The 13,130-nt window shown below is 41.6% G+C and overlaps 1 protein-coding gene across 1 annotated transcript in view; it reads left to right on the forward strand.

The window, feature by feature from the left end:
• Window positions 1-11,010, forward strand: part of LRP11 (low density lipoprotein receptor-related protein 11) — a 46,146-nt gene extending 35,136 nt beyond the window's left edge. Inside the window, exons 6-7 of the mRNA XM_011965649.1 lie at window positions 3,575-3,670; window positions 9,087-11,010. Of these exons, the coding sequence (XP_011821039.1) occupies window positions 3,575-3,670; window positions 9,087-9,241 (251 nt within the window). The 3' untranslated portion in view covers window positions 9,242-11,010. The remainder of the gene's footprint in view (window positions 1-3,574; window positions 3,671-9,086) is intronic.
• The last annotated feature ends 2,120 nt before the right edge of the window (window positions 11,011-13,130 follow it).

A 13,130-nucleotide genomic window follows, 5' to 3' on the forward strand; every position in this document is an offset into this window, starting at 1 on the left:
AAAAAAAAAAAAAAAAAATAGAAATAGTGCAGTGGTGTTTCCAGTACTGAGTTCCTTTAAGAATTAAGATGAGCAAGCTCTCATCTTCATTGAGAAGAAACAGAGTGGGGTGAACACTGTAAATGCAGTTATTTTATGTTTTTTTGTTGGGTGAAAGACAAGCCAGTTAATCCTCTGAAAAAAATCGAGAGTTAGTGAATTTTGGCGCTTTGTTTTTATTCCTGACTCATTTTTATTTTTATTTTTATTTATTTATTTATTTTTTTGAGATGGAGTCTCATTCTGTCACCCAGGCTGGAGTGCAATGGTACTGTCTAGGCTAACTGCAACCTCCACCTCCCAAGTTCAAGCGATTCACTTGCCTCAGCCTCCCAAGTAGCTGAGATCACAAGCGTGTGCCACCATGCCCAGCTAATTTTTGTATTTTTAGTAGAGATGGGGTTTCACCGTGTTGGTCAGGTTGGTCTCGAACTCCTGACCTCAAGTGACCCACCCGCCTGGCCTCCTAAAGCGCTGGGATTACAGGCATGAGCCACCATGCCCAGACCCTGGCTCATTATTTTTAAAAAGTAGGACTTGAGTTTCCAACCATGTGATCTTACCACTTCCAAATTTATTATTGGAGAGAGAGATAAAGCAGAATGCATAGAAGTCACTTTGCAAGCTAACCCGGCATTATGGCATGGGGAGGAAGAAAAGGATGAAGGGAGAAGTGCCACAAGTGGTTTTTAGGTAATTTAGCAGTTTCATTTCCAAGCTGTTTCAGGGCTGCTAGTTTTGTGTGTGCGGCTGCTGGATGGACTGTTTTGCATATCAGTGATTTATATTTCTGCAGAACAAATCTTGTGTTTCTTTTGGAGATCCACGAACAACTGGCATTTGAAAAAATCAGGCATTATTAACTTTAAAACAGTAATGTTTTCTATATCTCTACCAAGCAAAAACTCAGAAACATGCACTGAAGTTGAGTGTCTGCAGTAATCTAAACAAGGCTTACACTGAACCTTCAAAATATTATTGAAAATATTCATATTTTTAGGTCAGGTGCTCACACCTGTAATTCCAGCACTTTGGGAGGCCAAGGCGAGAGGATCGCTTGAGCTCAGCAGTTCAAGACCAGCCTGGGCAACATGGCAAAACCCCGTCTCTACAAAAAAATAGAAAAATTACTCAGGTGTGGTGATGCTTACCTGTAGTCCCAGTTACTTGGGAGGCTGAAGTAGGAGGATCACTTGAGCCTGGGAAGTTGAGGCTGCAGTGAGCTGAGATTACACCACTGCACTCCAGCCTGGGCAACAAAGGGAGACCCTGTCTGAAAAGGAAAAAAAAAATACTCGTATTTTCAATATGGATATCAACACCATGAGATTTGCACCATAAAAGCAGTGGTTAAATATGTACCTTTTAACTACCTCACCTTGAGAAAAAGTGTAAAAAATTACTGGCCAAAAACATTGCACTCTGTCTACTAGCAGTAAAAGTATAATAAAATAAATAAGCTTCATGGTCTTATTTTTCTGTATTAAATAGTGTTTTCCTATGTCAGCAGCTGTTTGCAATACTCGTAGTATAACTTCCTAGGCCAGAATCATATATAATAAAATCTTTTTGCTTTTCTTTTTTTTTTTTTTGAAAAGGAGTCACACTCTGTTGCCCAGATGGGAGTGCGGTGGCACGATCTTGGCTCACTGCAACCTCTGCCTCCCAAGTTCAAGTGATTCTCCTGCCTCAGCTTCCCAAGTAGCTGGGATTACAGGCATGCACCCCGATGCCTGGCTAATTGTTTTGTATTTTTAGTAGAGATGGGGTTTTGCCATGTTGGCCAGGCATGGGACACTGCATGCGGCCCTTATATAATAATGTCTTATAGAACTACCTGACCTGGGATCAGGTATGGTATGAGAGAATCCAGGTAGCTAGAGAGGCCCTTGGTGACCACTGTCCTGGCTATTGCAGTGAGTTGGACAGTAACAGAACTCTATTTGCAGGGAAATCTGATCCTGCAGCCTATGAGCAATGGCTGTGTTTTCCTCATGTCTCTCCTGTCTGAGCTCAGAGTTTATGGAGAAAGCCCAAATTATTGGCTGTATGTAGGACCAACATACATGGATCTTTCTAGAGTAACAAGACACAGTAGACTGTCCCCAAAGTGCCAGGATTATAGGCATGAGCCACTGCACCTGGTGCCACTGCACACTACAACTTTGTGACTTGGTAAATTTGCAAAATGCAAGTTACCAAAGAATTTTATATATGAACTTTAAATAGTCTTATTTCAGTTGCAGGAATTGGGAACATTTATGTTGATGCCATAAGAGTAAAGAAGCTTTAAAAATTTTTTTGTTTCTCAATAAAATTTGTCATTAGATTATTTCTAATTCATTGCCATTAAGCATTGTAATATTCAAAAATCCCACTTGAGGCTGGGCATGGTGGCTCACACCTGTCATCGCAGCACTTTGGCAGGCTGAGGTGAACAGATCACTTGAGCCCACCTAGGGAACATGGCAAAACCCCATCTCTACTAAGAATACAAAAATTAGCCAGGCATGGTGGCATGTATCTGTGGTCCCAGCTACTTGGGAGAATCGCTTGAGCCCAGGAGGTCAAGGCTGCAGTGAGCCATGATCGTGCCATTGCACACAGGCCTGGACAACAGAGACCTTGTCTCAAAAGTAAATAGGCCGGGTGTGGTGGCTCACGCCTGTAATCCTAACACTTTGGGAGGTGAAGGCAGGTGGATCACTTGAGGTCAGGAGCTCAAGACCAGCCTGGCCAACATGGTGAAACCCCATCTCTACTAAAAATACAAAAATTAACCAGGCGTGGTGCGCACCTGTAATCCCAGCTACTCAGGAGGCTGAGGCAGGAGAATTGCATGAACCCAGGAGGTGGACGTTGCAGTGAGCCAAGATCATGCCACTGCACTCCAACCTGGGCAACAGAGAGAGACTCTGTCTGAAAAAAAAAAATAAGTAAAATAATAATAATAATTTCCCCCTCAGTATTATAACGCAATAGTTAAGTAATACATCATTAAATTAGAAGTACTAGTTTCTACTAAGAAACCAGTTTGCATCCCAGCCCTGTGTGAACCTGGGTAGGAACCTGATCCTGAGCATAACCAGAAAAAAATTGAGCTATTTATACCTGCTATCCAGAGTTGTGGTGAGAAAGAGAAAGAGCATGTCTAAATGCCTTATATATACCGTTGTTTGTTCTTCAAAGAAAAACCTTTCTGGTTTCTGCTTTTCACGGCATGATATCCAGAGACTCCCTGTGACTCTTCTAGCCTGAGATCTCCCTTCTCCAAGAGGCGTGGTGGTAGTTCTGGTGCAGGGTGTGTCTTCCGCTATCTCTGTCAGTGGTTTCGTATTAGCTGCGTACTCTGCTTTATTCAATGGGTCACCTTAGTTATTTGCTGCTTAACTATCAACATAGGCCTTTGTTTAGTAGAGAAATAAACAATTCTTCTCTAAGGCCACCTTAAAAAAAAAAAAGGCTGTGTTTTCACATGTGTTTCCTGAAGTTTCTGATGCGTACACCTTCAATATATATTCTTTCTTTTCTGCAGATAGTAGTTCCTCAAGGAAGGACAGAAAAGAGGAAAATTACATTTTTGAGTCAAAGGGCGATGGAGGAGGCGGGGAACACCCAGCCCCAGAAACAGGTAAATGTCCACCTTGGAAACCCTTTGCAGACTGTAGTCTTCTCAGAACTGCATGCCCTCTGGCTGAGGATATTCCCTGAAGCCATGAGAGCTCCTGACAGGAGCAGTCCATCAGTGGACCAGAAGAACTGGCTCCTTGTTGCTTGTATTGCACTGCATGTTTGGGCTCCTGATAGTAACCTACCATCTTTGGACTTCAGCTGCCTTTTCTATACACCCTTCCAGGTGTGACACCTGTGGAAAATGTCATACTTGTGGCATGGTGGGAGATCACAAGCTTTAGAGTCAGATGCCACAATTCAAATCCTTGCTCAAAGCTAGGCACAGTCGCTCACGCTTGTAATCCCAGCACTTTGGGAGGCCAAGGCAGGAGGATCGTTTGAGCTCAGGAGTTCAAGACCAGCCTGGGCAATATGGCAAAATCCCGTCTCTACAAAAAAGTACAAAAATTAGCCAAGTGTGGTGACACTCGCCTGTAGTCCCAGGGAGGCTGAGGTGGGAGGATCACTTGAGCCTGGGAGGTCGAGGCTGCAGTGAGATAAGATTATGCCGCTGCACTCCAGCCTGGGTGACAGAGTAAGGCCGTCTCAGGAAAAAAAAAAAAAAAAATTCTTGCTTACCCACTAAACTGTGTGACCTTGAGCAGGCTGTCTTATCTCCCTGGATCTCAAGTGTTCTCATTCGTAAGGTGAGGATAGTAACAATACCTGCCTCATAGGGTTGCTAAGAAGAATATATGGGATAATTAATCTAAAGCATTTAATGCACTGTGTGGCTCATATGATGAGCCAAATATAGAAATGATGGCAGTTATTACAGAGTTATTTACGATGAAAGAAGAGTAAAGGTCTTAGAGTACCTAGTTCTCTTTCCAAGTGCCCTAGTGACAAAGACAGAAGACAATAGGAATGAGGGAAGGTATAGGAAGTAGAATATTTACTAAGTGGAAGAAGAATACAATAATGTCATTAATTTTGGTTGATTTTAACTAGCAAGAAAAGACTTTGGACACCATCCTGTAGAAAGGCAGGCTTTAGTCTTAAATCCCACAGACTGGTAAAAGAAGCTTTAGGAGAATAAAATACAAACTTAAGTTATAAACATTGAGAAAACTTTATTTTTACCCTATTTATAATATCAGGACAATATTAAAATATAATGTTTAAACAAAAGATAGCTAAGAATAATCCAGATGTCAAGTATGTGGGTGACCCCCTTGGTCTGCTGGCCTCCTAGACTTAGCCTGTCCCAAGATATTTGAATAAAAGTGGCCCTGTGCCCTATCAAGGGAAGAGGAAAACCAGCCCCCCTCTTGCCTCCCCACCCATATGTATCCAGAGAGTCTCAGCTGTAGTTGGCTATTGCCTATTCTGGTTGTTACATATATATATTTTTAATTTTGTTGTTGAGACAGAGTTTCACTCTGTTGTCCAGGTTGGAGCGCAGTGGCACGATCTCAGCTCACTGCAGCCTCTGCTTCCCGGGTTCAAACGATTCCCCTGCCTCAGCCTCCACAGTAGCTGGGATTACAGGTGCATGCTACCACACCCAGCTAATTTTTGTATTTTTAGTAGAGATGGGGTTTCGCCATGTTGGCCAGGCGAGTCTCAAAACTCCTGACCTCAAGTGATCCACCTGCCTCAGCCTCCCACGGTGCTGGGATTACAGGTGTGAACCACCACGCCCGGCCTGTTACATATTTTAAATGTCACCCCCATTCATATGAACAGAATACATAATTCATCACCCTAGCTGGTTACTGAGAATACCATCATGGTGTGTTTTAGAAGGAGCTAGAAAGTTGTAAATCTCAAATTATCCAAACTAAGCCAACTAAATATTAGTCAAGAATAGTTTTCAATATTCTGGCAAGTACTTTTGGGAGATTCCATTTTCCTTGTCATAAAAGCATTAAACAGGAATCAGATCAGACAGTTCAGCAGCCTCATATCTGACTTAGCAAATAGAAAATTTTCCCAGATCTTGTCTGTTTCATTGTTACCATAGCTAAACCTGAGCCCCCCGGCATTGGGATTGGCCTCTTCAACCACAGCTTCCTAACCCTTTAGCCTAAATGCTTGTGCTCATCTTTAAGCAAGTCCCCTGGACTGGGGCTGGGTGTTGCAGTCCAATTGGTGAGAAATGATTTGGGGTTCCTGGAGTTTTTGTGGGTATTGACCAAAGTCTCTTTTTTTGTCCCGTTCCTTTGTAACATATGCACCTTATAGGAAGGTGGAGGGAGAATGACACCTTGGGGCCACTTAGCCTTGTCAGAACTTCTTTCATCAGGTGGAGACTAGGAGGCAGTAGTAGCTACTGAGGCCCCAAACTGCTGACATGGAGAGACCAGGCAGCCATCTTGACACCTCCAGGGCTGCTGTGTGTGGAATGAGACAGCTGTAGAATCCAATGCCAGTCCATAGGTTTATCGCCGATTTGTGTCTTTCACAATTCTCTGGAGGGATGCTGGCCTCTTCCAGAACTTCGTTTGATACCTAACAGTCTCTAAAGCAGCTTTCCCATCCCCTCCTCCGGCACCCAGACACTTTCAAACTGTTCTTAAGAATCTTGTTCAGGAGTTTTACCTGGGATTCTAAAATACACCAGAGTTGAAGTGCCGTGAGTGTGTCATCAGCTCCAGGTCCTTTTGTCTTCAAGAGGCTGCCACCTATACGTGGGACCAGATTTAAGCCCAGTAAATCAAGACTGTCTGGAGTGAACTTCCTCAGCTACCTGCCCCCAAATGTAAAAACTCATTTGGTTGCATTCGCCCCTCTTCCTCTCCTCCAGTACTAAAGGAAGAGGGGTCCCCTCTTTCCAAGGTCTCTCCCCCTGATACGGATATAGCCCCTGATTTCCTCAGGTGCATTGCTCATCATCTCCTAGCTCTCCCACGTTTTTCATCTGTTTCTCTACTGGTTCATTCCCCTGACTGGGATCACCTTCAGATTTCTTAATATGTAAAGAAACAAAGTAACATCCTCCCTCTTCTGTCCTCCCATAAATGAATTACTAATTGCTAAATCCAGTGGGCTCTCCAGGCTTTCCCTCACTTGACCTCTCCTTAGCATTTGATTCAGCTGAGGACTTTCTTCTTGAACTAGTCACTTTCCTCAGCTTCCAAAAGCCCACTCCCTACTACAGTGGTCGTCGTCCTGTTTCTCTGACTGGTCTTTTTCTGTTCTTTTTGGTCCTCTTCTTTTGTCTGCCCTCTAAATGCTGGTGTTTCCCAGGACCTTGTTCCTGGCTCACCTTTCTTCCTTTCTCTCTGGCTGTCCTACCCACTATCGTGACTGCAGCTACCAGCTTTATGCAGAAAGGCTCCCACATATTTAGGCCCAGATAATCCAAAAGCCTAAGAGAAAATTCCACCTGATCGCCTGTAGGCATCTCAATCTGAAAATGTCAAAAAATAAACTTATCTCCTTCAACCACCCAACAGTCTCTATCATACATCAAAATCACTCAAGCAAAAATCCTACAGACCAGATACATGAACCACCGATTTTTATTAATACATCTATGCTTCATACATAATTTTATCATAGTAACTATAACATTTTGTTGCATTTTTTCCCATTTAAATGTCTGTCTGCCCAGATTTAGTTGTTCAAAAACTGTCTCATTTACATTTTGCAGAAGTAGAGTACCATAGTGGTTAGAACCACAGGCTCTGGGGCTGTCCTGTCTGGGGTTATTTATTAGCTCTACCACTTAACAATCTTAGACCTAAGTCACTTCAGTCTTTCTCTCTTTTTTTTTTTAAGACAGGATCTTACTCTGTCACCCAGGCTGGAGTGTAATTTAAGAGCTCACTGAAGCCTCTACCTCCCAGACTCAAGTGATCCTCCTGCTTTAGCCTCCCAAAGCATTGGGATTATAGACGTGAGCCACTGTGCCCAGTTGCAGGTGCATGCCACAACTGGCTAATAATTTTTTGTAGAGACGAGGTCTTGCCACGTTTCCCAGGCTGATCTCGAACTCCTGGGATCAAGCAATTTGCCCACCTTTGCCTTCCAAAGTGCTGGTATCACAGGCCTGAGCCACCGTGCCTGACCCTCACTTCATTCTTGATACCTTACCTCCCTCATTTGTAAAATGGGGATAATAATGGCACCAATTTATGTGGTGGTTGTGAGAAATCAATGATTTAAGCTATAAAGCTGGTATTCTTGGCATTAGCTTATCTTGTGGGGGGTGGTATTTATTTACAAATAAAAGGATTACCAGCATTTAGCTCAGTGTCTGGCACATGGAAGAAGGCTTTTAATGAATGCAGAATGAATGAATAAATGAGAGCAAATGTTATAGAATGAGCTACACAAGGGAGATGTTTCTCCTCTAGTTCTGCCAGTCGGCAAGATCCCTACAGCTGAAAACAGTTCCACCATGTCATCTCCAGACCTGGCCTGGCCACAGAGTAGATCAGACTAAAAATAGAGCCTGCTAAGCTAGATAAAAAAGACTGATCTTGGCACACCCTGTCCTTCCAGACTCCTGGAAGCCTCGCTACTTCTAGTCTGGTGTCAAGGATCTGCCTCACAGGAAAAACTAAACAGATGTTTTCCTTTAACGTCCAAAATCACACCAGCATATTTGGAAGTTAGTTTTCAACAAAGGTTCTACTGACTGAGTCGGTTCCCTGGATTTAGAAAGGAAATAAATTTCTTAAGCCCTAACCAGAACAAGAAATCAGGAGTTAGTTCATATTTAGTTGAAGAATGATCATGTATGAATCCATAAATATAGTCGATGACTACACAAAAAATAATTCATGATGAGAATGCCTATTTCAGTTGGATGTAAGAGTGATGGTAATATGCGTACCCATTGATGCCATACAAATTTTGTAGGAAGCTGGTACAGAATTTGGTTTTAAAGAGGTCTGTGTTGGCCAGGCGCGGTGCTCACACCTGTAATCCTAGCACTTTGGGAGGCCAAGGCTGGTGGATCATGAGGTGAGGAGTTCGAGACCAGCCTGGCCAAGATGGTGAAACCCCATCTCTACTAAAAATACAAAAGTTAGCTGGGTAGAGTGGCAGATACCTGTAATCCCAGCTACTTGGGAGGCTGAGGCAGGAGAATCACTTGAACCTAGGAGGTGGAGGTTGCAGTGAGCCGAGATTGCGCCACTTCACTCCAGCCTGAGCAGCAGAGCAAGACTTCCTCTCAAAAAAAAAAAAAAAAAAAAGTCTAGGTTTGGGACCTGAACCTGTAACTTACAGCCTCCTAGGCAAATAAGCAAATTATGGAACCTCGGTACACTTTAGTTAACCTGCAAAACAGTGGTAATGCTAATACCAATTTGTTTGGATGAAAATAAAATAGTGCATGAAAAGTGCTTATCATATAGTGACCAGTAGCTGTCACTGTGACTAATCACTGGCTTGCCCTCTTCATGTCTAACCTCCTCAAGGTGCGGTGCTACCTCTGGCGCTGGGTTTGGCTATCACTGCCCTGCTGCTTCTCATGGTTGCATGCCGACTACGACTGGTGAAACAGAAACTGAAAAAAGCTCGTCCCATTACATCTGAGGAATCGGACTACCTCATAAATGGGATGTATCTATAAGAATGTAATTTAAATAGCTTGGGGCAAGGACATGTTTTGTTTATAATTTATACGTCTATTAAGTTCTGGATATTTACAGCTTCTTTCGTTTTTAATTGGGCCAAAAGATTCTGCAAATCCCAAATCTTTGTCTTTATTGTAAAAAAAAAGTTCCTTAGGAAATTGTAACATATTTTGCAATTTAGAGAGGAATTCATGATTAAAGATTTCTAAAAATATAATTCTGATTTATGTAAGCTGTCCCTGAAAATAGAAATTTGTACTTAGCTGAGAGAAAATTCAGTATTTCAGGAGGTGGTATTAGGATGACTGTGTTAACCCCTTACTTTTTAGAAGCCAACTGTTGGCCCCTTACCATGCTGGACTGCTATAGGCCCAGCTTCCTCTCGTTCTGTGGCCCTTTTCTTCCTCTTTGAAGCTCCCAATGTTCTTTTTCTTTTCCCCTCTAAACCTGTTTCTGAGAGTGGATCTCAAGTGAGTTCATGCCTTCAATCAGATGTTACTTATGGTGGGTATACCTAAATTATAAACCTTATGTACAGGTCAGTGAGCCTCAGGAAGATGAGTGTGGGTCCTTCCCAGTCCTCTGACATCGTGTCATATAGGTGGCTGCCTCCTTAGACTGACCTTTGGGAGAAAAAAACCCAGACTTTGAATTAGAAAAGCTCTAAGATGGTCATGCAGTGAGATAGGAAATCAAGATGAAAGCAGAGAATCTGGCATGCCAAAAATGAACAGAAACTTAGTTGAGGGCAAAGAGAGCAAGGAGAACGTTTAATACTTCGCTACATCAAGTCAACACTGCTCCATGGTGAGATCACAGCAACTCATTTATATACATATAGCCTTTGTTGATGAAAGAGAAAAATGCCAATTGAAGAGAGGACATTGAGTGGATTCCTGGGTACAGCTTTTGTAAAAATATCATCATGGCTTTCATCCAGTGGAGTGAGTCGATTTTTTTTAATGTTATAAAACGTTAGAATGTGCCATCAGCTGATGCCAGGCTTATGTATTTCTAGGGCATAAAACAGTTTTTCAGAAATTCATCTTTATAGAAAACCAGCATCTAGCTTAGCATCTTTCCCCTTTTAATTTGTAGGCTTTTAAAAGCAAATTATTCCCACCATCACTTAACGCCGGGATTATACACATTCTAGAAATGATTCTGAGAGGAATGTATAGTATGGTATGCTATACATATAGTATACTATCTACACTCACATGATGTTCTTATTTACATATTTTTTAACCATAAGTGGCAAATATTTAAAAATATTTGAAAAACACTCCAGAATCTAGTACACTTTATTTTTAGACTGACCCTGAAGTAGGTTGTTCTTTTAACAAAGGGTTTAATTTGGGTGGGGAATATAACATATCAAAATACATGAACAAATGGAAAGTTAATTCTAGAAAAGCAAAGAAATTGGGTATCATTTTTGTTTCTTGGGAAGCTAGTTTTGTTGAATGTTTAGAATTGAGCAAAGATTTAAATTTTTCAAGGGCAGTTTAGAAAAATTAACTTTGTGAATGAACTTAAGATGTCTGTACTCTACATGTGATGCTGTGCAGTTTGTTTTTGTATGGAAAGATGTCACCTATAGCCATAACCAATAAAATAAAAACTGATGAGGCATGCAGCTTTCAGCACATCTTTTATACCTGAAGAAATTAATTTTGTGTTGCTATGGTGTTGAAATATCTGAGAAAGATGTTCTGTATCTATGTAAACATGATTCCTTTAATAAATTGTATTTTATTATTAAGTCTTTTTTTCCTTTTAATATAATCATAAGTTGCTATTACTGACTGAGCTGTTACTGCATTATTTGGATTCAATCATACCAATCCTATTTTCCAACAGGGGAAATTGAGTATTACAGAAAGTGACTTGCCCACAGCCACATAAAGCATACTTGAGGGAAGGAGAATCAAGGTCTACAAAATATTTATATTACCAGGTAGACTGAATGTGACTTTTAAAAGTGATCTTACCTGTAGATTATCTGATTGAAGGAGTTCTGCATCTAAGACAATTGAAAAATAATTTTAAAGGGAAAGGTGTCCACAATTTCTCTCTTAAACATGTTCTTGTGTTTTACTTGTCTTTTCTTAAGGCTCACTTAAACCTCCTCCTGAACACATAAAACTTACTTTTTCCTTTCATTCTTACTAGACAGCAGCTACTCCTCCAGCCTTCCACAACATTTTACTATTTCAAATCAGCTGAGTACCCAATACATTCTCTTCCATAGGAAAATAACAGGATTTTTTTCATCTTGCTCCCAATGACTTCAAAACCTGTGGTCCGGCCCCACAACTGAGTCCCACTCAGCAATACCTCCCTTCAGTCACTGATGGCTGTTCACATTGCTCTTTACTAGATTTTCCTTTGGCCCACACATAGAGATGCTTTTTCTCTTTTTTTGAGATCAAGTCTCACTCTGTTGCCCAGGCTGGAGTGCAGTGGTGTGATCTCAGCTAACTGCAACCTCTGTCTCCCAGGTTCAAGTGATACTGGTGCCTCAGCCTCCCGATTAGCTGGGACCACAGGTGTGTGCCACCATGCTCAGCTAATTTTTGTATTTTTTTAGTAGAGATGGGATTTTGCCATGTTGGCCAAGCTGGTCTCAAACTCCTGACCTCAGATGATCCACCTGCCTTGGCCTCCCAAAATGCTGGGATTACAGGTGTGAACCACCACGCCCGGCCAAGATGTATATTTCTATTTGTCTTTCCATTTTGCTGTTCAAGGCCCACTCTTGATTACTTCACCTGTGTAAACAGGTGTGCTGTGCCCCAGAACACAAGCCACCATCCTTACCCTCAGATGTTCGCTCAACATAATGTTGATGCTGCCTCTTAACACAGCATCTGAGCCTGAGATTCCATAATTTGGGCTCCTTGTTAAATTCAACCATATTGTCTCAAAACAATTTCATGTTTTGGTTTGCTTTCTCAAAGTGGATTATGTCACTTTATTCCTAGCAGAATTAATGTTTTGTTTTCTGGATTCCAGGTTTTCTACAATCTTTCGGATTAAAATTGAACGAGAATTTCTAACAAAGACCTGCCCAAGCTGAATACAAAGAGGGAAAAACTTAGTTTGCAGTTTGCCATTCACAAATTTCTTGTCTCACAGATGCTTTTTAAGCATCTGTGTTGCGGAATTTTCTGTTCCTGTCCCCATTTTCCAACCTACTGAATTCTAGTATTCTAAAAATAAAATGAATATTTTAAGTTATAGCTACTTTAGTGGATAAACACAGATTGTCCAGCTAAATAGGAAACCACCAAGGACAAAAATAAAGTTAGACATCCCAAAGCTGAATGTTTTTGGGAATTGACGGGTTAGAACTGAGCCTTCTCCTATATTTCCCATATTTAGGTCTAAGCATATCTTCCTTCCTAATTATTTCAATTCTCAAATCACATTTTTAAAATCTTGTTATGTCATCACCCTGCAAATTGGAAAGAGATCAACTTACTATTCAGCTTAAATCCTTTTATGAAGTTATTTCAAAATTTAGGAAACTTCTCAAAATATTTTAATACAAAAATAATGTTACTTTTACAAAAATAGCTTAGGGAAATTGGGCCAGGTGCGGTGGCTCATGCCTGTAATCCCAAGACTTGGACAGGCCCAGGTGGGCAGATCACCTGAGGTCAGGAGTTTGAGACCAGCCTGGCCGACATGGTGAAACCCTGTCTCTACTAAAAATAAAAAAATTAGCCAGGCGTGGTAGCACACCCGTAAAGCCCAGCTAATCGGGAGGCTGAGGTGGGAGTATCACTTGAACCAAGGAGGTGGAGGTTGCAGTGAGCTGAGATCATGCCACTGCACTCCAGCATGGGGAACAGAGCAAGACTCCATCTCAAAAAAAAA

Source organism: Mandrillus leucophaeus, unplaced genomic scaffold (genome assembly GCF_000951045.1).
Source record: "Mandrillus leucophaeus isolate KB7577 unplaced genomic scaffold, Mleu.le_1.0 Scaffold731, whole genome shotgun sequence".
NCBI classification, from domain to species: Eukaryota; Metazoa; Chordata; class Mammalia; order Primates; family Cercopithecidae; genus Mandrillus; species Mandrillus leucophaeus.